The 27,785-nt window shown below is 38.1% G+C and overlaps 1 protein-coding gene across 3 annotated transcripts in view; it reads right to left on the minus strand.

Moving 5' to 3' along the window:
* RUNX1T1 (RUNX1 partner transcriptional co-repressor 1) overlaps positions 1–27,785 on the minus strand; it is a 114,525-nt gene that overhangs the window by 47,513 nt on the left and 39,227 nt on the right. For all 3 annotated transcript variants that reach the window (XM_068672247.1, XM_068672246.1, XM_068672248.1), the window contains 2 exons: positions 4,642–4,779; positions 639–880 (listed from right to left, as the gene is read on the minus strand). In XM_068672247.1, the coding sequence (XP_068528348.1) occupies positions 639–880; positions 4,642–4,779 (380 nt within the window). The remainder of the gene's footprint in view (positions 1–638; positions 881–4,641; positions 4,780–27,785) is intronic.

A 27,785-nucleotide genomic window follows, 5' to 3' on the forward strand; every position in this document is an offset into this window, starting at 1 on the left:
GGGAATAAAAAGAATTCTGGGCCAGATTCCCAACAGTTTGCCAATAAAACAGCAGCCCAACCTGACGGCTGTAGATAAGAAAAACCTGAAATTACCATTCAGACATATAATCACATAAAGATAATCTTATAAATAATGTGACTTAAGTAGCATCAATACACTGTCAGGTCCCTCATCACTGGATTCAATGAATACTGAGAAAAGGTTTTCTACTGCGTAACCACAGTCCAAGCGTGTATTCAACTCTTTCTTTTAACCAGTATTCTGCTGCTATATATATAGGGGCACTCTCTTTTCCCCAGTGAACTAAATTAGGCAAGCCAAAGCAGATTTAACTGTATTATATAATTCAAGCTGTGTCTATATCAGGGGTGCTGCCAGTATAGAGCAAAAACCCTTTTACATCATTATGGCATAATATTATATCGTTCTAGTCTGTACCCAGTTGAGAAAAGCTGCCACTTGTAGCCAAATAGTCAAGACATTTATGCTAGCTCTGGGGGCAAGAGCTGGCTCTTGTTATATACAAGTATGGTATATGCATATGTGACCCACACTTGCGCATAATAGACATATCAAGCATAAAGGACAGAAAGGGAGAGAAAAAGATAACAGTTATTATATCGTTTTTTGCTTACCACAAGTCCTAGCACAAGGGTACGCACTCTCTCCCCAATCTCTGGTGAAATGTCATTGCCAAACTGCTGTAAGGTTGTAAGAAATCTCTTCAGTTTGCTGAGTTGCCTAGCTCCACAAGCTGGTGGTAACTGCTGGTTAGCCAGAGAAGAGGAAGAGGAAGAGGATGGCCCATTGCTAAAGCCATTAGGAGGAGATGGAGCTCCATTTAATGCTGTTGGTGAATGGCTAGTGCCATTGGTTACTGAAAGAGAAAGAGACAGAAGATAAAATAGGAGAGGGAGGCAGAGGGGGAGAAAGAGGACAGGGGGGAAAATCCATCAGCTTATATTTTCTGTGCTTGACCTTAAAATTAATTAAGTTGCACAATCAAAGACAATTAGCTTTTTGACAGAATGACATTGCAGTTTATATCTATATTATAGTATCTGCTACTGAACAGTGTATGGACTGGAAGTAACAGTAGCTGCCTGTCACACAGCCCCCCAGAGTGTTCCTGGACCTGAGAAGCATTATTTGATTAGCAGCCTTTTGTCAGAGGATCTTAAAAAGAAAGAAATAGAGGAGGGGGAAAAAAAATACACAGAAAAGAGCACAAGCGCATATATGATTGAGAACAACAAAAAAAAAAATTGCTCTTTGGGGTAGAAAAAATGTGCAGACATATTTCACGAAGCCTCAGTTTATCTCTGAATATTTTTACTCGTGTTTTGTACACACAACTGACAGCTGTGTTTATAAAACAGGACTTTCACGTTTTAACCTTACACCACCCAATGAGAAGGTTATTTTTTCCGATACAGATTTCTTAGCTGCTAACATATGGAGCACACTAAGTTGTTTGTGCAGGTACAAATGGTGCCACGCTTGCTGTGGCCTGAAGCCTTGAAGCTAGAGCACAAAGCTGGGCTTCAGGAGAAGACTTCTCAGAGACCAGAAGGAAATCACTCAGCTTTTCATTTGCCAACTCTATCTCTAAAAAGGATAGGAAGGCATTTCCCTCCTGTTGTAAGGTTGCTGTGAGAATAACTATCTGAAGCACTAAGAGTTTGAAATTTATGGCAACAAGATTCATGCAGACATACTGAAGACAACAACAGAGTCTTTGGCAGCTATTTTAGTTCAATTCTTATTCACACTCCAGAAGAGAGCACAGAATCAAACCAAGGACATCTTTTTCCACCCAGGTTACTTGAAACAGTAAGAGTCAAACACTCTGTTGAAATTTCTTGAGTGTGACTAGCCAAACTGACAGTGAGTGGCAAGAAAAAGGATGGCTCCCTACAAATGAGAAGGCACCAGTGCACTTCTAAGCGTAGGCACGCAGTGCAGAACTGTACCCAGCAGCAGCTTCTCTCAGCTGGCCATTGCCCTGTGCAAATTTGCTGGTTTCTGTTCAGGGAGCCACTCAACCCACCTTTTTGTTTTACCACTCATTCGTGCAATTTGCTGCTCTCCTCCAAAACACTAAGACCTGAATTTAGATCACTGTATCTCAAAAAACATCAAAAATCAGGAAGTACCTACAGTTAAAAATGTGTAGTGCTAATAGCTTCCCCTGCTTCCTATTTAAAAGCATGACAAGCTAGCAACTTGAACTTTCCACGTTTGTTAATGACTAAACATCCCTTTTTTATTTGTCATTTCCTCCAACAGTCATTTTTAGATAGCAACTTCTTTTTGAGGGTGGACACCTATTACAAGATTTAAATGATCATCATAACCCTCATTCAAAGGAGTTCTTGTCCTCGTGACTGCAGTGCGCTTCTGGAGGTAGTAGAGAAAATGGCCACCTGAATGGCTACCTAGCTTCTGCTGTTTTTTATCGTAGATGTTGGTTGCCTACTCTAGTTGCATGGGCTAGGGAAAACAAGAAATAGAAAATGCAGAAATAGAAAAAAGCTGGTCTCTGTAACTTAAACGACAAGCCATGCTCTCCATGCACTGCAGTAGAGTGAGATACCTGAGTAAACAAATACATGGTGATTGCAAGGAACTTGTATAGACAGAAGTTATCATACCATGAGCTTAGTAAATGAAGAGTGGGAAGAGTATGTTCTGCTCTAGCCTGACAAAACCCAGCAACTCAGTCACTGTTCCTGGGCTGTTCTAGGCAGAGGGTGATGGGGCTATGATCAAGAAAGCTGAGAACAGCCAAGTCCATTCCCTAGGACAGATGAGGAGGAGAAAGGCAGGCAAAATTTCTCCCTACTAATGATTTTATCACTTTCTTTACAATGTCTGAATTTGCCAACTGTCAAAGACATCTATGTTGTTATGAAACATAACCATGTTATTAATAAAATAGAATTTAGCATTTACAATTTCAACAAATATATCTTAAGAGTTTTTAATAGTCTAAAACAAAGCAAACAACAAGCATACTCTTGACCAGAAAACAAGTATGCTCTTCTTAGCCTACAGGCATTCTCACTGTAGTAGTAATAAGTGTAACAGACATTCAAACAGAAGTGACTGTTTACTATATACAAGCTGGAACTGCTAAGGCCAAACTCCAAAAGCTGACAGGGTAAAAGGCATTTAAAATTAGATCTTTTAATCTTTTTAACTTTAAAATTAGACTTTCAGTCTTCATTTAAATAGGGGGAAAAAAAAAGAGAGAGAGAAAAATGAGCAGCTATGGTTCACACGCCTTCCAATAATATGCAGAAATCTAATGAGTAAACTGAGAACTGTAGAAAAGACTAAAGAAGAACATTGTCTATTCCTTTTATCATTGCCCAAGATCATCCTGAACCATGCTAAGTACATTAGACAGAAAAGCCTAATCTGCAAGAGCCCCATCCTGCAAAAACCTAGAAACAGTTTAACTTTAGAGCAGAGCAGTTCCTAGGATGATTCAGGTGCTGGAGTTAAGCAAAACAAGCAGATCTTGCAGGATCAGGGTCACTGGGTTAAATCTGAGTTTATGCAAAGAGCTGGCACAAATGCTCCTCACTGTTTAAGTTCAATGTAAATCCTCAGGACAGGGTTCACTGGGATAAGTGGTACAAAGGCTTCCAGCTGGCCTCCTGCATAGAGGTGAATTTTAAGTAAGGCATTTAACAAGCATTTAACAGGCAGCAAGGGGCTAAAAAATGTAGGCAAGACAAATAGAAGATGCTGCCTTCATTCTGTTTAGGCATATGTATTCTACTGTTCTAAAACTGTTTTATTTAAAACGTGAAATGTAAACACATTCTCATGTTTATACTATTACAAGGCATATAAAAGAGACCAAAAAATTTGCAGCTAAATCTTGGTAAGAGAAATGTGGATCATTTTGTGACTGTGAAAAGAATAGTCCAGACAACATGCCAGATTTAAATCTCAGTTACACTGATACGAATGCAGAATAATTCCACCAAGACTGGTAGAGTTTCCTGTGTGTTTACATCAGCAAACTGAGACAGAGATCCAGCCGTGAGTGATTTAGAGAAGTGGTCACAGGCTAGAAATCTCAAGACAAAACAATAAAAAGGACCTTTTTTTTTTTAATCCATACTAATTAGAAATTTTGTAGCACTTAAATCCAAATTCTTCATTCAATTGCTAGTGGGATGAAGTATTTTCTTTATGAATAAACCCCACTTTAAATATATAAACAAACCACAAAGCCCTAAACAATAACTACCAAAGTTTATATTCAGAAGTGAACAGAATCCTTTAAACAAAACAAAAGAATGGCATACATACAAGACAAGAAGGAAGTTTCCCTTACTTCTCACAGGACTGTTCTAAGCATAAATGACATAGAAAATTAGTTCTCGCTGTTCTTTGACACTGCAGCCAAGCTATCAACAAAATTACCACAACTCTGAGCTGAACGTCTTAATAAATTAAGGATACATTAATCTGTTGTGATCTTAGTTGTGCTTAGTTACATATTGCAGTATAATCAAATGCTGCTGCAGCTCTGTCATACAAGTTTCCCTTCAAAACTTGGGTTGTTTACATACAGAAAGAAAGAATACAGAAGAAAAGGAAGAAAATAAGTTTAATTACACGTTGTGGGCGTGAATGAACTGGTTCTTGGAGCTCCTTGGGTAGTGGGAGGAGGTGGCATTGTTGGAGGCGTCAGCCTGGATTGTGTCTTCACATCCACAGGTGAGTCTGGCATTGTGGAATGCTTCTCAGTGCGATCTGTAACACACCACATGAACACACTATTTTATTTCCCCAAGCACATCCGCTCCAAAAAAAAGTTTAAAAGCTAACACAGGAAGTGAGCCATTGCAGCATCTGCTGCAAAAGATTACACCTGATTATCTACTCCAGTGTGCTCTTTCAGAATTACATCATCTGAACCTTACTTAAGAAGGTGTAACACAGATGGTAAGACCTCATTTGTAGTGGTGCTGCATTATCTTTTGTTTTTATTTCCAGCATGTGCAGATGCTACCTCCCAAGCTCTCCTGGAGCTGCAATAATGCCACCTCCGTTCAACGTTAGCCAGGAGGAAAAAAAAAATTGACAAAGAGACAGGAAGGTAATAAATCCCCTTATGACAACTCTTGCAGAACTTAAACCTGAAGCTCTTTAGTACAGGTAAGATATTGGGAAGGATACTGGTCGAAGCCAGCTCTTGTCATGTATCTTCTTTATAACACCTGCCACCCTCTCCATCACTCATCTTTGTAGATAAGGAAAGATACTTATGTTAAATACTGTGTGCCTCCTGGGTGACTTTACCACCCTGCCCTTGGATATTCTCACATTCACAAGAAAAATAAACACATGTCAAAATGGTAAGTCAATCTCCACACATTCGTATTGATTAAAAAAAAAAAAAAATCAAATTTCTAAGTTTGCACCTCTACACAGTATGAACTTTAATGTTCGAAACCTGTAAGATACTAAAAATAACATCAACAAATGCAAAAACAGGCAAAAAACCTAACAGTTGTCTTGCAAGTAAAGATCTAAAGATGCCAGATACTTGATGCAGAAGCTACAGAAATAGTTTCTTTATCCAAACATTTTTCTGGACACCTCTATGTTAACATTGATGTAAATAAATAATTAAATATTAATAATGAAAAGCATTTAAACTGTTATGTTTCATTTATCATGAATGGGCAAAATGACATTTATCAACTGAAAGCAAAATTAAGACTTCCTTGCTCACACCAGCAGTTTAGTGAGCCATCTTGAGTAAAGGTGAAGTTTAGCTTTTAATAGGCATGAGTTAAAGTCTGACATCCCTTCTTCCAGGGTCAGGATTATTTGTTTTATGCACTGTCCTATACAAGTCTTCATGAGCTCCATTAAACCATCTTGCAAAACAAATAAATGTCACTGCTAGTGAGTTAGTAGATTAATCTGTGATTTCAATTCAAGACAATAGTGAAGTCAGTAATGTTCTATAAACTCTGTCACTCAACTTTGGGAAAGTATTCTTTGTTCTAACATTATACAAACTTCACAAAAAAAACAAAAACAAACAAACAAACAAACAAAAAAAACACATATATCTAAAGTTTTCCCTGCAAGACACCAAGAGAAATGAAATGCTGTGCACGTGTTTTATGAAGGAATGTTGTGTTTTGAAGAGCCTCGAAGCACTTAATTATTAGAGCATTTAGTTATCAGGAGAACGAGAAGGAAAAAAAAAGTAAAAGTTAACAACACATGATAGATACCAATCTTCAGTTGCTTGAAACCAAGGAAGTATGATACAGACATGCAGCGTGTGAAGTGCTACACACTTTTGGGAATGATGAACAGTTAAACACCCCTAAAATGCTATGAGGGGAATACAGATACAGTAGTAAAGGACCTGAAGTTTTGATCTAAGGTTAGTAAACCTCAGTAGTGTAGGGAACAGTATCCAAAATGCTGGCTTAAATATTAAGGCTTCTACACAGGCAGGTGAGGTTTGATTCACAAATCAAGCAACAGTAAATTATTACATGCTGGAAAACAAAAGTTTTAAAAAACACTCTATACAAAATTTCCTTTCCATATCGCTATACTCAAGCAGTTAAATCTATATCTTCAACAAGCCATTCATTTAATATAAAGAACTATGAAAACTAGTCTTGAAATGTTAATTGCTTCCTTAATAGCTGAATTCATCTCGCACTCACCTCAACCAACCTCAGCAACAAGGGAATAAATAGCTTTCAGCTCATGTTGCAACAGAGGGAAAGAGGCACAGCAGTGAGCCCGAGCCCTCCTAAATAAAGGAAAATATTTCTGCCATGCCAAGAAAGGAGAGAGAAAGGGAGGCTTGCCAGAGCTGGTGGGGAGATAACAGTGGGAACTGCTGGTCCATCTGGTTTTCATTCTGCTAACACTCACGCTGAACTGTTAAGGAAGGCAGTCCAGGTACACAGATTTGAAGCATGTGGGAGCACAGACACAGGCAGGGAGGAGATGGAGGTGGGTGGAAGAAAGAGTGAGAGAAATCGAACTCCGCTCGCAGTCTGCTGCTCACACTGAGCAGGCACAGGCTGCATCCTCCAATTCAGCTGTTGATGCCTAAAAGTGAGCCTGGTATCGCAACCAACCACGACTCTCCTGCTCCCCAACTTCGCTGCATACCAGAGCTCAGGTCTACTCAGACTGGAGGGGGAAGGCTTTTCCGACAAGCTGGCAATATTTGGTTACTTAAATGGAATGCTGTAGTGGGAAATAGTGTGTGGGCTCAGCCCTCCACTTGCAGATTGTCGTTCAGCTGCTCTCTGACTGGTTTTTATTCCCTCGAACAGTGTCTGCCACCCGACCTGCAGATCGCTGAAATTAGCCACAGACCCCTATATTTTTCATATAAATCTGTTGACATTAGGCTTGATTGTTCCTAATTACCTTTCTGTGGTTGGAGGAGGGGAACAAACTCTACAGGCCACTGGCTTTTGATTAGCCCCTCTTCTCCCCTTTGCAAAGCCCTAACACAGACACTGCTACTGTACGATGGTAGACAGATTTATCTCTGCTTGTCTGTAGCACCACCTTCTATAAGGAGATACAAGGCTGCTTCCAAGTACACCTCCAAACACTTCCAATCAAGGTACCAGCTTATCTTTACGGTGCAGAGGGAGAGGGGGAGGTCTTCTGAAGAACTACAATATAAAATGCAAAGCTCTTCCACGTGCTCTGAAGTCACCACTCTAAGGCACAGCCCAGGAAAACAGCTTGCTCCATTGGAGTCTTTCACTTCCCACCCTTCCGCCCTCTTCAGTAGCAGAGCTCCTGCAGGAGCCTTTATGCTGGTATTTATCTGCTACCTACCTTCACAGCAGAGTCATAGAATCACAGAAGGGTTTGGGTTGGAAGGGACCTTAAAGCCCACCCAGTTCCAGCCCCCTGCGGTGGGCAGGGACACCTCCCACCAGACCAGGCTGCCCAGGGCCTCCTCCAGTGCACCCTTGAATACTTCCAGGTATGGGGCATCCACAGCTTCTCTGGGCATCCTGTGCCAGTACCTCACCACCCTCTGAGTGAAGGATTTCCTCCTAACCTCTAATTTACATCTCCCCTCTTTAGAGTTCTGAGCTTCTCAGGGCACTATGGGGCCACGAGGATGTGTACATTGCTGCTCTTCTACTCCACCACCCAGTTTGGAGGCCTCACCAGCTTCATTTGGAACAGTGACAGAGCATAAAGCAGAACTGTGGCTGACAAAACATTCCCAGCCCCTACGACCTGAGCTTGTGAATCTGGTAATGTCTGATACATAGCCTAGAACCCCAGTTTCATTACAGATCATTACAATTTTAATTTAAAAAATATATATATACATATATACTCTAATTGTTTAAAAATAGGAGTATACATGTATACCTTGAGCTTTGCTTGAAATGTGGACAAATTTGAAAGAGAACCATCTCTTAAAATGACTTAATTTCTTGAATTCCAAATATGTTTATGTTTTTGTGACAAAGTGAACTCCCCATTTGCAAAGCTGCTTTTGCCATTTCTAAAGTTTGCTGGTTTTGTGGGGGTTTGTTGCTTTTCTTTTTTTTACTTTTTTTTTTTTTTTTTTTTTGGTTGTTGTTGCTCTTGGAATCTGGCATTTCAAATAATCCTGAATTAGCAGGGACATGACAGAAAGTTTCAAACGTGCAGAATCTCATATCGCCCCTTTCGGAGCACAGGCTGCACATATAGAGAGAATAACTTGTTTCAGATGCAAAGACTTCTTCCACAGAAACCCTCTAAGCAGTGACAGAGCTGGACTCCTTAGCGCAGTTCTGATCAAATAGGGCTGAAACCAAAGGTACTCCAAACCAAAGGGAAAAGGAGACATCTGCATTTCATTCTTCACTATTCTCTGCAATCAATTCAGGATGGAGATAGATGGTGAAATAATGGGCTAGTCCTAATCCATATACACAACCCTCTGGTGCAGTGAGAGACTTAGAATAAATTCAGAAAATATGTTTCAAGTATGCAGAGATCAATTGCATTTGCTTTGGATTATATTGGGAAAAAAAAAAAAAAAAAGATTTTGAAATATACATTCTTGAATCTCTTTTACAGCAAAGAGTGAAGAACTGTGATTTTACCACATAAGTATTTTGCTCCGTTTAAAATTAAATAATGTTGTAAAACCAACTTTAAATTATGATATTTCTTTTGTGGATTTCTTGGTTCATGAAACTGTGCTGTTCTTGTCATTCATTCAGGTTTTATGGCAGGAGTTATTTTTATCGCTATTATTTAGCTGTTAGGTGAGCACCGATATTTACCATAAGCCCAGCCAATTTCTGAAGGCAAACGTGGAAGAGACAAAGTAAAATGTGCAAAAGCAGGGCAAAAAAGATGTGCATGTATTCAAACTGATTTCCTTTACTTCCTGTATCCTAAATGATTTAGTCCATTTTTAAAACAAGGCGGTCTTTCATATATGGCAACATTTCAGCTCGCGTGGCATGCTTCCAAGTCTAACGCATCAAGGAAAGCTGATGTATGGAACAAAATATGGAATATATAAATACTTTACTGATACCATTTCAATAGCCAATTCAATGTCAAGCATTTCTAGGAGTGGTGTGTTTTCAATTTCCTTTTTTAAATGAAAAAAAGTATGGTATAATATGCTGTGGCATTTATTTTACTTTTAGTTAGTGCAAATAGTTCCAGATGTATATTCAGGCATGAAAGATTCTTAAAAGAAGCTCTATATTGATTGTACAGTACTTACTACTTCTGTGCCAACACATTAAAAATAAAAATAAAAAAATGCCAAATTAGAAGAGCCCATTGCCCTTTTTCCTTTAAATTCACAGAAGGTACAAACCCTGCATATGACAGGATTAGAACCTGCCCCTGTCACTCAAATTATGTAAATTGAGACATAAATCTGTGGCATTAAAGACTGAGGATGGTTACCTAGATGACATTGGACTAATTCTGATCTTTTTGAGAGTGACAGCATGGAATTTGCAAGCCAATAACCAAAGACTGTGAGTCCAAGTAGCAATGAACCTGACAGACCCATCAGTCCATCAAAGATGAACAATTACATAGCTCTTCCGTCCATAATGTTATCACTCTATGGTCAGCAAAGAACCTTCCCTCCTCTAGATTTTCACTTGAAGTCAGTAATTGAGGCACACAGTGTGCCCAGCATGAGAAGGCAATGTTCGTGGCCTCGCACCTCACAGTCCTGCCACTGCCTACAGCAGGACAATGAAATGAGGATCGGGGAATAATGCATCAGGTCGTGTTTACTGAGAATTATATTGAAATGTATTGGCCTTGGCTGAAAAGGTCTTGTTTGCTATAAGCATGGTATTAGACAAATATATATGTTATAGCCTACCTATAGCCCATGCACCTGGGAAAACCTGGAAGTCCTACAATGTAGCCATAAAACACAACACTTGGACAACATCACAACAAGTCAAGCACACTTCAGACTTGTTTGAAACTGGATCAACCTTCACTCCATTCATCACTTAGGCTTTTTGACTTTTCTGTAATGAATAAACAAGAACCTTAACACAAAGGATGTTCTTGTGCATACAGCTGCCCTCAAACAGGTATAATATGGATGAAACTTCCTTATCAGCATCACATGCATTCATGGAATCTGCCTAGAAACAAAACATCTCCTGATTTTTCTGGTGGAGAGCTTTTCCTCCCTGCACAATTCCCAAAACAGCAGCATCAGTACACAGCTCAGACAGTCAGACTCCATCTTCTGTCACAAAACATCACGCCTACAAGCTTTACCCCTAAGGAATGTTGATGTGAACGAGGTGAATGATGGAAGCGAAGTGCACAGGCAAGACTTCAAGAAGACATAACGTTTCACTGCTGCTTTTACACTACTGGTACGAGGCTCATATGATGACCCTTTTGCAAGAGCAGTCTCACAACTTTTGCTACAGTCTTATCTTAGTTATTCTCCACTCAGATAGTTGAACTTTTCATATCACCAGTTATTATTGAAAATAAATTAAAGCTTATGCAGTTTATCCATTTCTTCTCATTTAACATGCAGAACTGAGGAGAAATTCTGCATCCTGGGAGTTCACTAAAGTTATCTCAGGCTAAGTTATCAGAGCTTTCTTCAGATGTGCTTAAAAAAAAAAAAAGCAATGAGAGTAATGCAATCTCCACTCTGTCTGTCAAAACCTGAAAGGAAATTTTGTGATCCTGTGCCATAGTTCAAGCAGCAAGAGTTTATAGATCACAAAAACTAGGTGAATGATGGACTATGCTTTGCATCCTGTTCTTAATCTGTAATGGTAACTTGACTGGCCTTACTGTCATGATAACCAACCCAAAAAAGCAGAAGCACTCTTTTTAGTTTCAGATCTCTAGGGTGGGTTGCCATCCAAAAAAAAAATGTGTGCCAGAGTCATGGCTTAGCAACTGAGGTCAGATAATTGCATGAGTTCAATGTCAGAGTTGAGACAAAAATATTATGGCTTGGCTTTGCTTGGACATATTATTTTCTCCTGAAAGAAACAAACTTGGCTTACCATATAATCTCATTTAAGAAAAAAAAAGTATTTGGTTTTCCTTTCAGTCAACAATCTGACATGTTTTGACAGTTTCAAAACTAACATAAATTCACTTTTAGTTATTTAAGAATTAAAAACTGAATCATATCAGAATTGCACTTTTTTTAAACACCTCTTTTACCCTTCTGCCTTCCCTGGCTTTACCATATAAAATTGCTTGAACATAAAAAGCAATGTAGGGAAGAAGAATACATTCTAAATGTAGATCAACTACCACCATAACAATTTATGAAATACTTTAGTAAGAACAGACAAGCAAAATAAAGGCCAAAGTGTGGCAGCAGCCCTATATTTCCAGTACACCACAGAAAGCCTCCTTGTCATAGCTGAAGGCCTGCTATCCCTCAGCCTGTACTTAAGACAAAAACAATGAAGATTTTTTTTTAAATACCACACCAAAAGTCATAAAAATGCTTATAAATATAGGTGTGTATAATTAATGCAATTAATTAGGATTTCCATAATCATTATCAAAATACTATATTTGTAACTCCTGTTTCCTGGATCTGTTCTACTTTATTCTGTTGACAAGCTACCAAACTAGGAACTGTTGTTTCGAGAAATTTTCTTTTAGTTAACAAAAACAATTTTAAAACCAGACCACTGAATGTTGACATCCAAATGAAATGAAGAAGAGGTGTACACCACCTCCTGGCAAGCAAAATGAAGTAAAAAATAATAGTCAGAAAGAACAGTCAGAACAACCATTGGCCAAATCCACTCCCTGGCCTCCCCTACAGGTGTGGAGATGAGAACTCCTCAACAGCAAGCCCTCCTTTCTGCCATTTTAATGCACTTATGCAGTAGTAAAGAACACCAGAGTGTTAAGGCATAGCTGTGCTCATTTTAGAGAACTCCTAGGAGAGTGCTGATACCAGGATTCCATTATATTTAACTAGAACTGAAGTCTCTAATACAATTTCAGGGTAGATAAAGTTATCTAAAATAACTTATTTGGATTCAGGACAACGTTAGGTGTTAACTTATTCTGCCAGCAAAAAAGTTTTTGCAGCTGTACTATTAAAAAACTTCACTTATTTTTATAAAACATGCCAGAAGTCTTTTATGCTCATAGGAATGATACATGGGCATAGGAGGTGACATTTTCCATGGTTAAGCTTCTAAAGGACATAGGGACTACTGAGAAGGTAATGGATATACATCTTTCTTTGCTCTTGAGGAATATGCTGTACACAAGTCAAGATCCTGTTGGGTATCAATAAATGTTGGCCGCTCCAGGACAGACTACTCACCTGGTAAATCAAGCTCTGAAATTCCCATTTTGTCAGACTGCACAGTTTTTCCTATCTGGGAACTTAATTCTTCCCTGTGATATTTCACACAGTGAAGTTTGCTCTATTATGCCACGTGTGTAGGCCTAGAGAATGAGACCTTAGCCATAAGACAGATCAGGTGGCCAAAGTATGAACTCCTTCTCAACAGCAAATACCACTGCAGTTGTAGGAAGGATGCCTAATTTCTGCCATCTAACATCAATAGCTAAATTAGGAAATGAGACTCCATATGTAATCACTGAAAAGAAGGAAGAGTTAGAGCCTCTAATTTAATAACTCCTAAAGCTGCTAAAACAGATGGTTCAAATATTTCCATAGAGATCTAGGACTTTCGCCTCTTGAGAAACAGAGATATTCAAAGTGCTCTACAGTGTGGTTGGTGTGCATGGGAGTCACTGCTCCTCATCTAGCTTAATTCTGCCTCCAGGCACACTAACTTCTTGTTTTCTATTCAGCAAGCCAAGATAGGTATGAATCCATCAGTAAAAAATATATGCTGAAACAGATTTCCCCCCCAAACCACTGGGTACTGCCACTGTTACTCTCTCACTACATCTACCTGTGATGGAGAAGTGGAACTATAGGAGAAAAGACTCTCAGTATTATACATTGACAATCTCTACATAGTGCAATTTATTACCTTAATCAGTACTTCGGCATTTGTGAAAATACATGCTCTGGAAGACTATCATTTCACATCATCAAGTGATGCTGTTAAAGACATCTTGTGTTTACATGACTGACTGTCTAGACAGAGTGTGAGAAAATACTCATTATTAGTTACAAGCCAGTTCCTCCTGGATGCTGCATGTCACAACAACTGTGTTTTATTTGGGGCACTGGATCACACCTGAAAGCTGTACTGGGGGGGGGGGAGGGGGGGGGGGGGAATGGGAGGGAAGAAAGAGATTCTCATCAACTTCACATGAAATTGAGACTTTCCATCTGATATACTAACGAGGTGATAATACTTTTTGACAAATCAGCTCACAACCAAAACAAAGGTTACCATTAGCAAAAGTATATTTCAAATCAATTGTCTGGCCTAATATATCACAAGCATACTTAAATGTTAATAGGAAGTAATAATATAAGCACGTAAAGCAGAAGGGGAAAGGAGGAAACTTATGTTCATCACACCAACATAAAACCAGCCTAACCCTCCTTCTCCAGCCAGTGAATTCACACAAATGTCCATTGTCATAGAGATCAGGTTAGCTCCCCCAGGAACAGAGGTGCTGGGTTAGCCTTTTAGTCCCCAATCCTTAAAAGAGCGAAGAATATCTTTAGATACAGAAAACAGCTGCAGTTAAACCAATAGAGATGGCTTCACAGAGGACACAATTTTTCTAGATCTTAAACCATCACAGTAGTCTTAGTCTTGTTTTTGAATTTTAAATGACAGCAAAAAATATAAAAAAAAAATTATAAAAACATTCAGCTAAAGCATGAATTAAAAAAATCAACGATTACAGAAAACACAGAAAAGACAAGCAAAATATTAAAACAATTTCAGATATCATAGTATTGTTTGACAATTGTAAAAAATACTTTTCACTTCATGCCCAGCAGATTCATATGAAATATATTTGCTTTATTCTACAAACACATAGAAACTAAGGTTTCTACATTTATATAACCTGTCCACATTTTCATCAAGCCTGCCAAACCCATGATTCCAACCCAGCACTCTAACATTGACCTTCTCAGACTGGTGTGACTTCTATGGTTTACTTCACATATGTACTTATATGTGTCTACACTTATACACATATTTAATCAAGTTTTACTTACTGAATTCTGTATATAAAAATACTTACCATGATATTTCTTTTTAAACTCTGCTTTAGAAAAAAAAAAAAAAATGAAAGAAATAATCCTCAATTACACTGAAGGAACTGTTAAACAGTGGGGAAACAGCAGGGCAGAAAGTCGGACACCAGAGAGAAACCACTCAATGCTACAAGTGCAAGAGAAATATTGACAAAGTAAAGAAGTCTGATGCTTTTGAACTCTGAATGTTCAATGTGAATGCACTTAACCCTTGGTAATGTGGTAAGTTTTCTTGTACATGCTATCCTTATGAAAAGCAGATTTAACTCTCTCTGTGCTATGGAAACAGACACGTCTTCACCATACATTTGGCCTTCAATCCTGACAACGGCCCCCTTGGGTCTACTTGGATTTATGTATCTTGCTTCACTGAGAAGCAGATTAACCAGAAGAGGAGCCATATTTATGAGAAAGTAAAGAATAGTCAACAGAGAAAAAAATTATGTAGTCAAGCAGGGGGTGGTTGAGAGGGCAGCACAGCAGTCTGCTTACATGGGGGGAACAGTCTCAGGATTCATCTTCTGCATTCACAGAGGCCATGTAGATGTCATGTAAAACATTGGCTGGAAGCAGGCTCTGGCTAACATTCACTAGAAATTGTTCCAGGGGACTGCTGACCACCAGAGGGAGCCGATATTGTGCCATGGGCTCACCGTTTCGGTGCTGAAAATTAAAAATAAATGGTATGGTACTCATAAATTAAAAGGAAGATACTTTAAGAAAAGTTCTTTCCACTATCATTTGAAAGTTAACCTCAACCACACAATACATGACGGGAAGGTTATGATACTTTGTGTGTATACATCAGTATGTACTATTCCATTTCCACTGTACCAAACTTAATGTTAAGCATTTCTCTCCAAATTTTGTCTATAAACATCTTATTTATTTTATTATTTTTTTTTTCCAAAAGAGTAACTGAATTAAAAGCAAATTTTAAAGTATAACCCTTGGCAGTACTGGTTGCAACAGAAGAATAGTTTCAGTGCCTCCTATTGTCATATAGCTACTCCAGCTAAAGAGCCAGATGCCTCTTTCCCCCCTTCATTTATATACACATACATCCCTACACATACATTTAGTCCTGTTTTGAAGATAGCTTTCCGTAGGAAATACTCAAAAAGTGAAATTCAGCAAGTGGCACATCAGACAGCTGGATGCCTACAATATAGCACAGACTATGTCCAAATACCCAGGTTGTACTCACAGAACTACGGCCACGTGACAACACATGGATTTGAAAATACTCCACCAAAACTTAACACCATTTCCTTCTTGAAGCAAAACACACAGAACTGAACAAACACTGAGATTTTCTTCAGTTCTATAGCAAGTCGAAGAAACTAAATTGGAAACAGGGCAGAAATAACAATAAAAAAAAGCCCTACTAGGGCAGTTCACACATTTGTATAAAACATCCTTCTGGCACCAAATATCAGTAAGAAAGCTAAATCCCAATGGCAGAGCCAATTCAAATGCATAGAAAGATACTGACTTCACTGGGATCTCCTGTGAGGACATATTTCTTTATGGTTTCCACTTTGAATAAAAAATGTAAAACACTTCAGTAGTTTTCTGAAAAGCTTTGAACTTCTTTGGATATGTATGAAGCAATAAAAAATCACTGAACTACAACTAGGATCCAAGGAAAATTCCAGAATTATGAAAAGGGGGAAAGGAAGAGAAAGAGAGAGAGAAAGAGAGAGAGAAAATCAGAGTACCTGGATGAACTGCTGAACAGTTAACACAAATACTTGTCCCCAAATGAGTTCCTATCCATTATCTTTTTCATAATTATTGCAACAGAGCAAGTAGCTTCAGTAACTGTGCATACAAATGACCTATTAGAAACTTAACAGGTCATTTCCAGAGGTGATTATGAGCTCTGACTTACAGAGCTACACTGTTTTGCACATAATTCTGTTCAATGCCAAATCTGCCCAAAATTAAGATAAAATGTGTTTCCACAGGACTAAGTGGAAATAAACTTTGAGAAACCAAGAACATCGCTACAGAAGGTATGAGGTGGTGAACACTGCTGGATCAGATGTGGTGATTTTCATAACTGAAATGTTAAAAAAATTTGCTTTGCCTGTGCTGTGGCATCAGCAGAATGGAAAGAAGAGCAGGCAGTAATTGTATGTTAGTGCTCTTACAGTGCTATATGCTATAATTAAATGATGATGAGTGTACCAGTGAAAAGTCTAAGGTATCTAATTTTTATTCCTTCTAGAAGGAATAAAAAGCAGAGAAGTTTATCACAATGGATATCTGCTATAGATCACAATATGAACAACAGAAAGTGTAAGTAGACAAAAATACCTCAACAGTTCTCACAAAAGGATGCTCTTCTTCACAAAGGTCCCTATTGGGCCCAAAGTCTGTTTATTAATGGGTAACTGTTCCTGTTTTCACTATAACTGAACACACAATTGTATTAGAAAATATTAGAAAATTATTCAAAACTACTATATAAGGAGAACAATATGGAACAGGAATACATATGTGCGGCTGCCTCAGTTGCTGAAGTTGTTGAGAAACAGTATGAGATACAAGAAAAGACCCTGGCACTCATATTGTGAAAGGCTTGGACATGTTATAAAGGAGTTAACAGAGCAAGATCATAATAGGTTCATTTAAAATGTGAAGAGAACAAAGGTAAGAGCAAGCACACCAAGCTATATAAACCATTGGGAACAAAAGAAATACCAGCTTTCATTCACATCAAATAGATAAATGAGAAAACAAAGCTACAAAAATCTTTGATCTTAATTGAAATGAATGAAGATTGTGACAACTAACAAATAGCTACGATATCGGCATAGTCTGGGCTTAAATCTGTCTCAGTGGCAGAGAAGAAAATGGAGGGTGAGGGAAAGGACCAAACTTGGACACAAAAAAACAATGATTCTTGAAATATGCATTTCTAAGTGAAAGAGAAGATGGGATTCTGATATTTATTATTCTTTTCCCATTTTCTCTTCTATCACAAAAAGACAGAAAAAAGCAAGTTCAACAAACACACCAAAATATTATTACATATTATATCAGGCCTGGGATCTCCAGTTTCTTTTTCTTATTGTTAAAAAACAAAACAAAACAAAACAAAAAAACTATCCTCCTCCTCCCCTCATCCCCTACCCCCCTTTTTTTTCCCGTCTTCTCAAATGTAGACTTTAAACACATGCTCTGCATCATGTTATGTCATACTGGAACACCTCCTAGTAACACCGAACTTCACTTGTGATTATTTATCTAAAAGTTTTGCTTCCTTTTAAACCCTGTGTATGTTGTTGTACTATATCTACTGATAGCTACTCCCAAGCCTTCAGTCTGCCATGTCACAGCAGCTGAAGTAAAAGAGTCCAAGTAGAGTTTACTGATGGTCTGTAATGAGAGCAAAATGATAAATCTCTGTGCTGAAAGCCAGCTGCTTCATTCTTAACTCAGATCCCCCCCTTTCTTTTGCATTCTAGCTAGCGTACAGCTGTAATAAATGTGGCTCTTCTCACAAGCCGTGCAGATGTTAACAGTTCTGTAGGACATCAAGAAACATTTCAAGAATCTTGTAAGTGCTGACTAAACTTGCTTGAATTACCCACACTACCTCCTCCACATTCCTATTCAGTAACATTAGCCTTTCTGAACATATTAAGAAAGAAAATAATTAGCGTTTAAGCCAAGACATTAATATTTAGGCCTAAATGCACTATCAATAAACAAGGAATGTTCTTAAGCCATCTGACAACAGATATTGAGATAGTGAACCGAAAGAAGTCAATTTATTCTTTGTCAAGATGACTAATGCATTTTTCATTTCTTATCTATGCAAGAGTGGCTAAATGGCTGCCTGAAAATATATATTTATAAAAGCCATGGGTGGATATATTTGAAAGAAATGATCAGAACTATTGGAAGATGTTTTCTTTTCTATTCTTGTAATCAAGTGAATTGACAGTAAATTAAAGTGAAGGTATTCAAAGTGCTAACTAGTCCATTTTTACTGCAGTTATATTAACATGACAGTTGTACACTTCAAAGATTAAGCTAAAGCCTCAAACCACAGTCGGTTCTGGGAAGGAGCAAGAGCCCAGCTGTGCAGGTAGGGGACCAGACACCACCTGCACTCATTAAGCAGATCTGGACCAGAGATACTGCCTTCCTATTCTGCGTAGTCTTCTTTTTCCAGGTAGAACTTCACAAATTTGTGAAGTGGTTTAGTAGCGCAAAACAGAGGCAAATGGGACTAGTACCCTGTATTACTCCAGAAGCTTGAAAATCCTACATCAAATATCCTTCCCTGTATGTAAACTTCACACTTCCAAAACCTACTGGAAGGAGGACTGCAGAGCATTTCACAGCACTGAGCCATAAAAGGATCACAATCTTTGACAAGTTCAGAAACAAAATGTGCAGTCAAGAGTTTCTACGGTGCATTTTTAGATTGTCTCCAGTCAAGTGTCAATCCTTGCAGTTTCAAAGAGGACAGGGTAGGGAGAAATAAAATGAACATATCTACACATTTCCTGCAAGGAATCAATAAAAAGACCTCAGTACAACAAAGACTTACATGCCTGCTCAGCTTCAGATACTTATTCCATTATGGTAGCACATATCAAATTAAAATCAAATCTTTGAAGAGGCAGGGCCCAAATAATTCACCATGAAATGCAGAATTTTAAGTATTGTTTGGTCTTTAATTTAGCAACAGAGAAAATCTGAATATAAAGCAGAATTGCAATGTGTTATATTTTAAATGCTCCATGACACTGCTTTTAGAGTAATTTCATCAAAATGTCATAAAAAAGTACATTTAAGCCTTTTGAGATGAGCAAAAAGACAATAGACTCGAATCTTAAAGCAAAAGTTAATTTAATATTAACAGAAGCTATGTCATTAGCTAGTCCAAAACCTCCACCTGTCTTTTAACTTCCACCACAAAATAAATTGGGAGGAGACAGCAGGAAGAAACTAATTAATATAAAAAAAAATAATAAAGAGAGAGAACAACTATAATAATATATATATATATATATATAAAGAGAGGAGAAAGAAAGCCCACACAAGCAAGAGTCCCTTACTGCTGCTTTTCCTTCAGGAGCGGAAATGCTCAGCTCAGTCATGGCTTAGAAGGCATAAACATCATTGAAATTCAAAGGCAGCTCTGAGAAAGAGGACGCCTCAATTGGTATGCAAGTGGTGTTTTCTCGCCCTGAATACATTATGAACTTGCAGCATGCTAATATGCCATGCTATCATAAGCACCAGATGGAACAGTAGGCAGTATATGTCCCATCAAACCTCAGGAAGATGTATTAATGTTCCTGCTCTTTTTTTCTCCCTGTCCCCTCCCCCTTCCCCACTACAATCCTTCAGCTGTGTCCCCAGACTGGCACATTTCTCAGCATCAGTCACCTGCTCCTACAGCACCGCTCTCCCGGGTTGCCTCATCTTCACCAGGTGGTGCCGAGCATCTTTTCCATCTTTTTTATCGCGCAAGGTAAAGGCCACAAGACACGTCAGGCTGTGCTTACTGAAGGGGACTGAGTATAGAAGATAACATCATGAGATAAATGATAGATGAAGAAAGACGTTGGGTTTAAAGCTAGCACGATTGTTTTAAATTATGTATAAGCAGCGCAGCATATATTTCCCCATCAGTATTACTGGTGAAAGAAGAAATGGGGGGCAGGGGCAGTGGGTGATATTTTCTGTGAAACTCAATAAAAGAGAGAAACTGGATTAAAGATCTCTGAACTGAACTCCTTCTTTCACCAAGCCTTAAACCTTTTCAGAGAAGACATACGGAATTCAACAGCTATTGATAGGGTAGGGGCCAAGGCTTCATTTTAAATCAATGTATTAAACTGAGTAAATGGCACACAGGCAAATTACTTTACAGGATTTTTATTTATTTATTTATTTTAAACTAGAGAATTATGTTCTTTGACATTTTTTATTCAAAGATTGCTAGGACTTATACATATGATTCTAAAACAAAGTGTAGTATTTTAGCACTACTTTATGTTATTAATGAATTCAGTCCCAAGCAGGTTTTATCTGACTGAAACGTAATCTAGTATTCTGTATGAAAGTATATGCACACAAATATAAAACTCTGGTATATAAAATATGTGTATATATTTATATATAATATAAATATATATATATATATATTTATATATATTTTTATATATATATATATATATATATATATATATATATATATATATATATATATATATATATATATATATATATATATATATATAATATGTATATATATTTATATATATATAAAAAATTCTGGTATCACCTAATTTTTTCCTGTCTGTTCAATAGAATGAAATATGCCACCTATTCAAATATATGGTTTGCAAGAAAATTGGTGTTGTTGTGGTTTGTTGTTTTTTTTTTTAACTCCTACTGGGCCCTTCAAAAAATAAAATTAGGTCCTAAAGCCTCAAGAGTCTGAGCATTCAAACCACAAATAAAAAAAGACAACTGAAAAAAAAAGAAAAGAAAAGAAAAAAGAAAATCAGCTTTTCACATTTGAAGATTTAATGTTTAAGTGTTTTAAAACATGTTTGTTTTTCAGAAAGAAATCACATCAGTAAACATTTCGCTAATTTCTGATATTTTAGAAACCACCTGCTGATTTACAAACAGCTCTCACTATGCATATAAATCCATTATTTTCCTAACTACATTAGCCTTCTCATGCTTCTCATTAGTCTAATTCTGAAATATGCTGAGTACTTACAACTCACATGAACTTTTCTGGAAATTAACATTGCTTGGAACTGCACAACAACTAGGCACATAAGTACCTGTTGCGTGTAATAATATGGATTTTTCCCAGTCTTAAAGGTCTGATTGACAGGAATTATCCCCCACCCATCCAATCCTAAATAAAACAAAAAAATAATTACCTTTTTCTTTGTTAATATTTCAAACAAAGCACTTTATGACTGGAATTCACAAGTTACAGACATTATTCTATTGTATTTTAAGTCCAGATTAACTTTAATGCAAGGATTCTTTAGGGACAAGATCAGAAATCAGGTGTTTAATTTTTTTCCCTCTTTTCTCTTCCTACTGAATATTGGGGGGCTTGTTTTCTTTCTTAACATGTAGCCTTGAAGGGACATTTGCATTCTGCAAATAAGTCTCTTTAAGTCCATTATCCTGCATTATAAAGTAATTTCTGACACCTAAACCGCACTCTATTTAATTACAACATACTGAAACAGTACAGCTGACTCCCAAAGGAACCTGTTTGGATCAGAAGATGATGATATATGCTAGCTGCTGATCATCTTTCATGATCAGATCTGCAATCAACTGCTTTAAAGAACAGTATCAGAACATCTGCATAATCATATTATTTTGTGGCAAAAAAACCCTCTGAAACCCAGAAATTGCATGCAACTGTGTATGCATATCCCAGCTTTATAAGCAGACATATTTAAAATCCAGCCGTTTACTGTAATGACCAAAGGAGACAAAAGAAGGCTTTGATTTTTATTTAGCAAGCATCAATTTCTGCAGCAGAATCCCCATTGGGTAATTCATCACGGCACGTCTTCTATATCTGGTGTGGCAAGACAGCAAAAACACTTACAGCCTCCAAAAAGGAAAACAGTTGTGACAAAACTATTAAGCATTCCTGGTGATTAAGTAATAGACACTCATTCTTTCAAGACTGCCTTGAACCAATGCCCCAGACAAAACTGTGCAATCATGTTTGTTGGTGTCAGGATGAAATCAAGGCATCATGGTTTTCTGTATTCCTTCAAGAAAAAAACAAGTTATTCAGCAACATCTACAAAGCTCTTTCTGAAGGAATACAAAAGTTAACTAAAGAAGAAAGTATATCATTTCTCCTGTGGCTCTATGAAGGAATGCCAGTCAACACCTGACACACAGGTACAATTTTTATCTTCAGAGCTTTTACAGACTCTCAAGAGTGGTTTGAAGCAAAATCTTAAAGTAGCATAAGCTAAAAATCCTGGGTTTTCCACTCTCTGAAGACTGAATACCATTGCTTTCCTCCCTCAGTATGAAAGGAATTGGAAATTACTACTTGAGCAATTGACATGTCAGAGGAAGAAACCAACGTGTGAGTCCAACATTCATTGCATGGGACGTGATTCTGTCTGTACAAGGCAGTTTATAGAGGGCAAGGAAAGACAGCACCACAGGCTTCCTCTTGGACAACAGAGAATTTGCTACCCATGCACAACAGACTCTGTTTCCAAACCAAGTTCTCCATTGAAGTTTCATGCACAGATTAATCTTCTGCACAGCAGTCTTTCTTATTAAATATAGAAAACCCAAATACAGATTTGCTTTTACAGCCACAGAGAATACTGTAAAGAGAGATGTAAGTAAATTAACAAAAAAGGAAGAGCATTCTTCAAAATACTTTAAAATTTTAACAAAGAGACAACAAACAGAATATCCAGAAAGGACTTGCTTATCAATTTGCAAGTGGGAAAAAAAGTTGTTCTCAGTTACTAACAGGAATTCAGAAAAGTAAAATAAGCACTACTTACGAGACAGATTCCCTCCAAAATTGCAAAGGACTTCGTTTTTGTGTTTGAAAATGCAATGCAATCTAATAGCAAATTCAGTGTAAAATAATCAAATTTTGACCTTAATAAGGTAATATAAATTATTTCCAAGAACTAATAAGAAAGAGACTTGGAGAAGCTACCACTTTCAGAACCCTGCAGTAAGGAGGTCAGCAGAAGGTTGAACTTAGCCAACATGGACTGAATTTTGAATTCTACAAACTACGTTTTATCACTGTCCCCCTTCTACCAGTGAAGAAATTAAAAACACTAAGTCCAATATAATATGATGAATAATATATATATTCATAATAATATATAATATAATAATGATGCATAATATAATATATATAATATGATAATATAATATGATACATTATAAAGTCTGTTGCAAGCCAATTTATGAGAAGAAAACTGATGACTTTCAAAGCTTTCAACAACAGTGCCATCTGACCTCAGACACCCTTTGTTTTGCAGACATAACAGAAGTTGCTTTAACGTGTATTTTTTGGCTTTATTTACCATATTAGTAACTCTCAAAGTCCTTATGGTTCCCTCACTATTTCTCTGTGTGTACCTTCAGAACTGATACAGTTTGGATTCCTTCTCAAAACGGATGAGGTTACAGCATCCCCATTACTTAAAGATCTTGTTGAACATAGCTTAAGAAGTCAAAAACAATGTACCTTTTACAGTTCCAAGCAAATAAAGTAGCTAATAAAAACATTAACACCCTCCACAGAAACTGACCTCTGTGAAACTTTGGTTAGTAAACTTTCTTCTGACCAGAATACAAATAATTGCATGTGAAGTTAGCAGATATAATTATGCAATCAACAATTATGTGGTGAAATGGACTGGAAAAATAAAATTAAAACAATAAATGTTAATTTGTATTTGCTAACCGCGAATAATGTGTCTGGTGCTCTGTAAGGCACAAGATGCTTTTTAAAAAAAAATCTCTCGAAAATTCAAGGAATGATATGGGGAAGTCATACAGAGGGAAGGAAGTCAAAGGAGATGGTGGTCATTTGGATTATAAAATAGCTACAGGGAAAATTCAAGACTGTGTATACATGCTTCCTGCCATGGTTTAAAAGGGTCACCATAACATATTTTGAATGCACAGTTTAGAAGCAAGAATCAAATTATGGCCGTATTTTAATGTAAGTGTGTACATATTTCCCAAACTGTAATCCTGTAGCAGGAGGACTATTCGAGTCAAGTGTGTTTGCATGAGTCACAGAAGAACATATTAATGAGAGACCTGAATGAAGGGAGGAGAAAGGCCCTGCATCCTGCTAAACTGGGAGCATATTCTTTTAGCAGGCTGTAGTTTCAACACAGGAACAGAATAAAACAGTGAATCCTGCATCAGGAAGGGAATCAGGGGTTAAGATGCTACAGGAATCTGCACCTGAGATGCAAATGACTGCTGGGAGAAGTGGACTACAAGCACGTACAGAATAGTCCAATAAAGCATTAGAACTAAAAGCGTACAAAGTTAAATTTTAGAGGTACTTTCAGAATGACTTACAGAAGACAGAATACTGCATTGACCCCTAAAAGAGAAAAGACTTATCAATAAGATGGAAAGGGCAATGGCCTTCAAAAGGTAAAACACATTTCTGCTTCTTGAATCATCATTTCAAACCTTGCTGGAAAGCAGTTAAGAATATGCAAATCCCACTTCCTCACATCTCAATTCAATAGAGCAAAACCCTTTTTTAATCAAGAATGATAGAGTCCTGACCCTACACCAAATCTGCACGAACTTACAGTACACTCGAAGGGTTACCAAAATACATTTTTCTTCCTTAGTCCTCAGCCTCTCTTCCCAGACATGATCAATACTGATTCCCCTTGCTGCTCTGTTGTCACAGCTCTTTCAGTCTTTGTCAGTTCAGTATTGTCAATATGCAAAACCGCCGCAGAGCTCGTTAGTCTGCTTCTACGTCCATAATGAATGAGAACCATATGAGCCGCACTCGTAATAACTGCATCCACTGCTCATGATATTTCCTTTTGAACTTCAGAAAGATTTCCTACCACCTTTGACTTACGCTTTGTATCCGTTTAAAAGCAGAGTTAAGTTGCAGACACTGGTCCAAAACATATATCCACATTAGTACTGAAATAGCTGGCTAGATAATTTAAATTAATGTAAATGTGTGGGTCCTACTAGGTAGTTATTCCTCATGAAACTTTTACAAGATTGCCAGATCCCCAGAGCAAGAAAATGAAGTTATTTTTAAGAAATAGAAATAAATGCACAACTCATTATGCAACATCATGGAAAAGCTCAAGCAAGGCTAGCTTCATGCCATAGGAATTTGGGCAGGAGATTTTTAGAAGCTGGATCAGCTCAGCGTCTCTTTTGACACCGCAGCCCTAAACCAGCTGCAAGAACATTACTACCAGGTGGTGTGCTGCCGCACAGGGACAAGACCAAGAGTTAACTCCCTGGGCAGATCTGCTGACAGAACAGCAGAACTGGCAGTCTCCCGCTGAAGAGACCCCTCTCAAATCCCAAATTTCCAGCAACTTGTTCTCTCAAGCGTTTCTGCAATTAACGCTCACAGTGAGGTTATTGCTCCATGCAACACCAATAACTGGCAATAGAGAAGAAATTGCTAGGAGGGAAAAAATAAAAATTTGGAGAAAAAAAAAAAAAGAAGAAGAAGAAAAAAAAGGCACAGAGAAATAAATCCAGGTCTACATGCAAGCACGGCTCTACGAAATACCTTGGGAAGGCGGTACATCCCTTTCAGCCTGCAGTGTTCCTGACAACTCTTGCTCCTCTAGCAGTGCATAAAGGCAAAGTTTTTTCTGCAAGTTACATATCAGGTAGTGGTGTAGGAGTAGGTTCAATGAATAATTAACTTTAGCTGCCCAGAATTCAATACTGCCAAAATTTCCTCCTAAAACACAACACAAAAAACAATACCAGGGACTGCTCTCCCCTACAGAGGGCTGCAGTACCTCAGACTGGGTATCCAGAACAGCTAATGGCAAACACCCATCAGGAACACCATGGGTTGAAGGGACCTTGGGAAATCAGCAAGACCAAGCCCTTCTGTCAACTTAGTTAGATCAAGTTGACAGAGGTTTGTCCAACAGGGTTTTTTAACATCTTCAGTAACAGAAATACCAGTACCTCTCTGGAGAACCTCTTTTGGTGTTTAACCATCCTTACAGCAAAGCATTTTTTCCTGATATCTGCCTGGGATTTGTCATGGTCTATTACTTGTGCTGTTACTTGGCAATTACCTGTTGCTTCTTATCCTATCACTGCACACCTCTGAACAGAGTTTGACTCCATTCATCTCTCCACCCTCCCACTAGACAGCTGTAGATATCTAATGGCAGAGATGATACAGTTAGTTTAACTAGCAACTGCCTACAGCTCACCAAGAGGGAGATCCTGGAGGCAGTATGCTTTACTCCTGCCCTTCAAGAATCTCAGTAATTTAGAAGCATGAGATTCATAGATGTCCATGTCCTCACCTTCAATAGGGTGGCAAGTAGAGCAGGTTTGTTTAAGGCACAGCTAGGCAAGGTGAAAGAGGTGTTCTTTGATTTTATTCAACAGCCCTTTGACTGGAAGCCTCATTCTAGAAGTAAAAGGCATTTAAACAAATCCTCCTTCTGCTTGATCAAGTTCAGGTCTATAATGTTTCCTTGGTTGGACAAAAGCTACCCCCCACCAGCAGCTTATTTGGGGTGGGAATAACTTCTATCTCATCCTGCACAGCACAGAATGCAACATGGTGCAGAGACAGTCGAGCTCATGGAGAGTGGAGCCAGTGAATATACACAGCATGGTACAGCATGGCAAGGGCTTCACCAGCTTCACAGATTACTGTGTGAATGTGGAGTTAGCATGGCGTGATACTGAATGAAATCAGCCTTGCCAAGAAGGCCAATATGGCTAGACTGTGTCTGCGTGCAAGTGAAAATCTAAGCTCTGCTATACCCTATGGGTTTCCCAATTTAATCTCTACTCGCCCAAGCATCACTTGTTCTGTGCTCCATTTTACACTGCGCACATTTCCGGGAACAAAAAGTAAGCCTGCACTTGTGAAGAGACCAACGTTTCTAAATACGCATTAGGCATCCTCCCAGGTTACCTACCAGATCCAACTGTTCAAACAACTCAGATATAGAAATGCCTCCATTCCAGAAAGACACAGGTGTGAACTCAGCACTTGCCTGCTTAGCCCTGTCTGTATCGAGACAGATCTTAGCATGCACAGATGCAGCTCTACATGCTTGGGGAGCTTCAAAGCTGCAATGGCGATGCATCTGGGATTAGGAGAGAGTTGAGAGCGATTCAAAGGCATGCAACTCTGCATATGGAAGCCAGCTACTGCTTCAAGTGCAGAAGTCTTCCTTTGCACTTAGCTTTAGTCTGTGAACTGGTAGTAAAATACCAAGTTTCTATTGATTTTATGTAGAGTTATCTG

Source organism: Anas acuta, chromosome 2 (assembly GCF_963932015.1).
Source record: "Anas acuta chromosome 2, bAnaAcu1.1, whole genome shotgun sequence".
In the NCBI taxonomy this organism is placed as follows: Eukaryota; Metazoa; Chordata; class Aves; order Anseriformes; family Anatidae; genus Anas; species Anas acuta.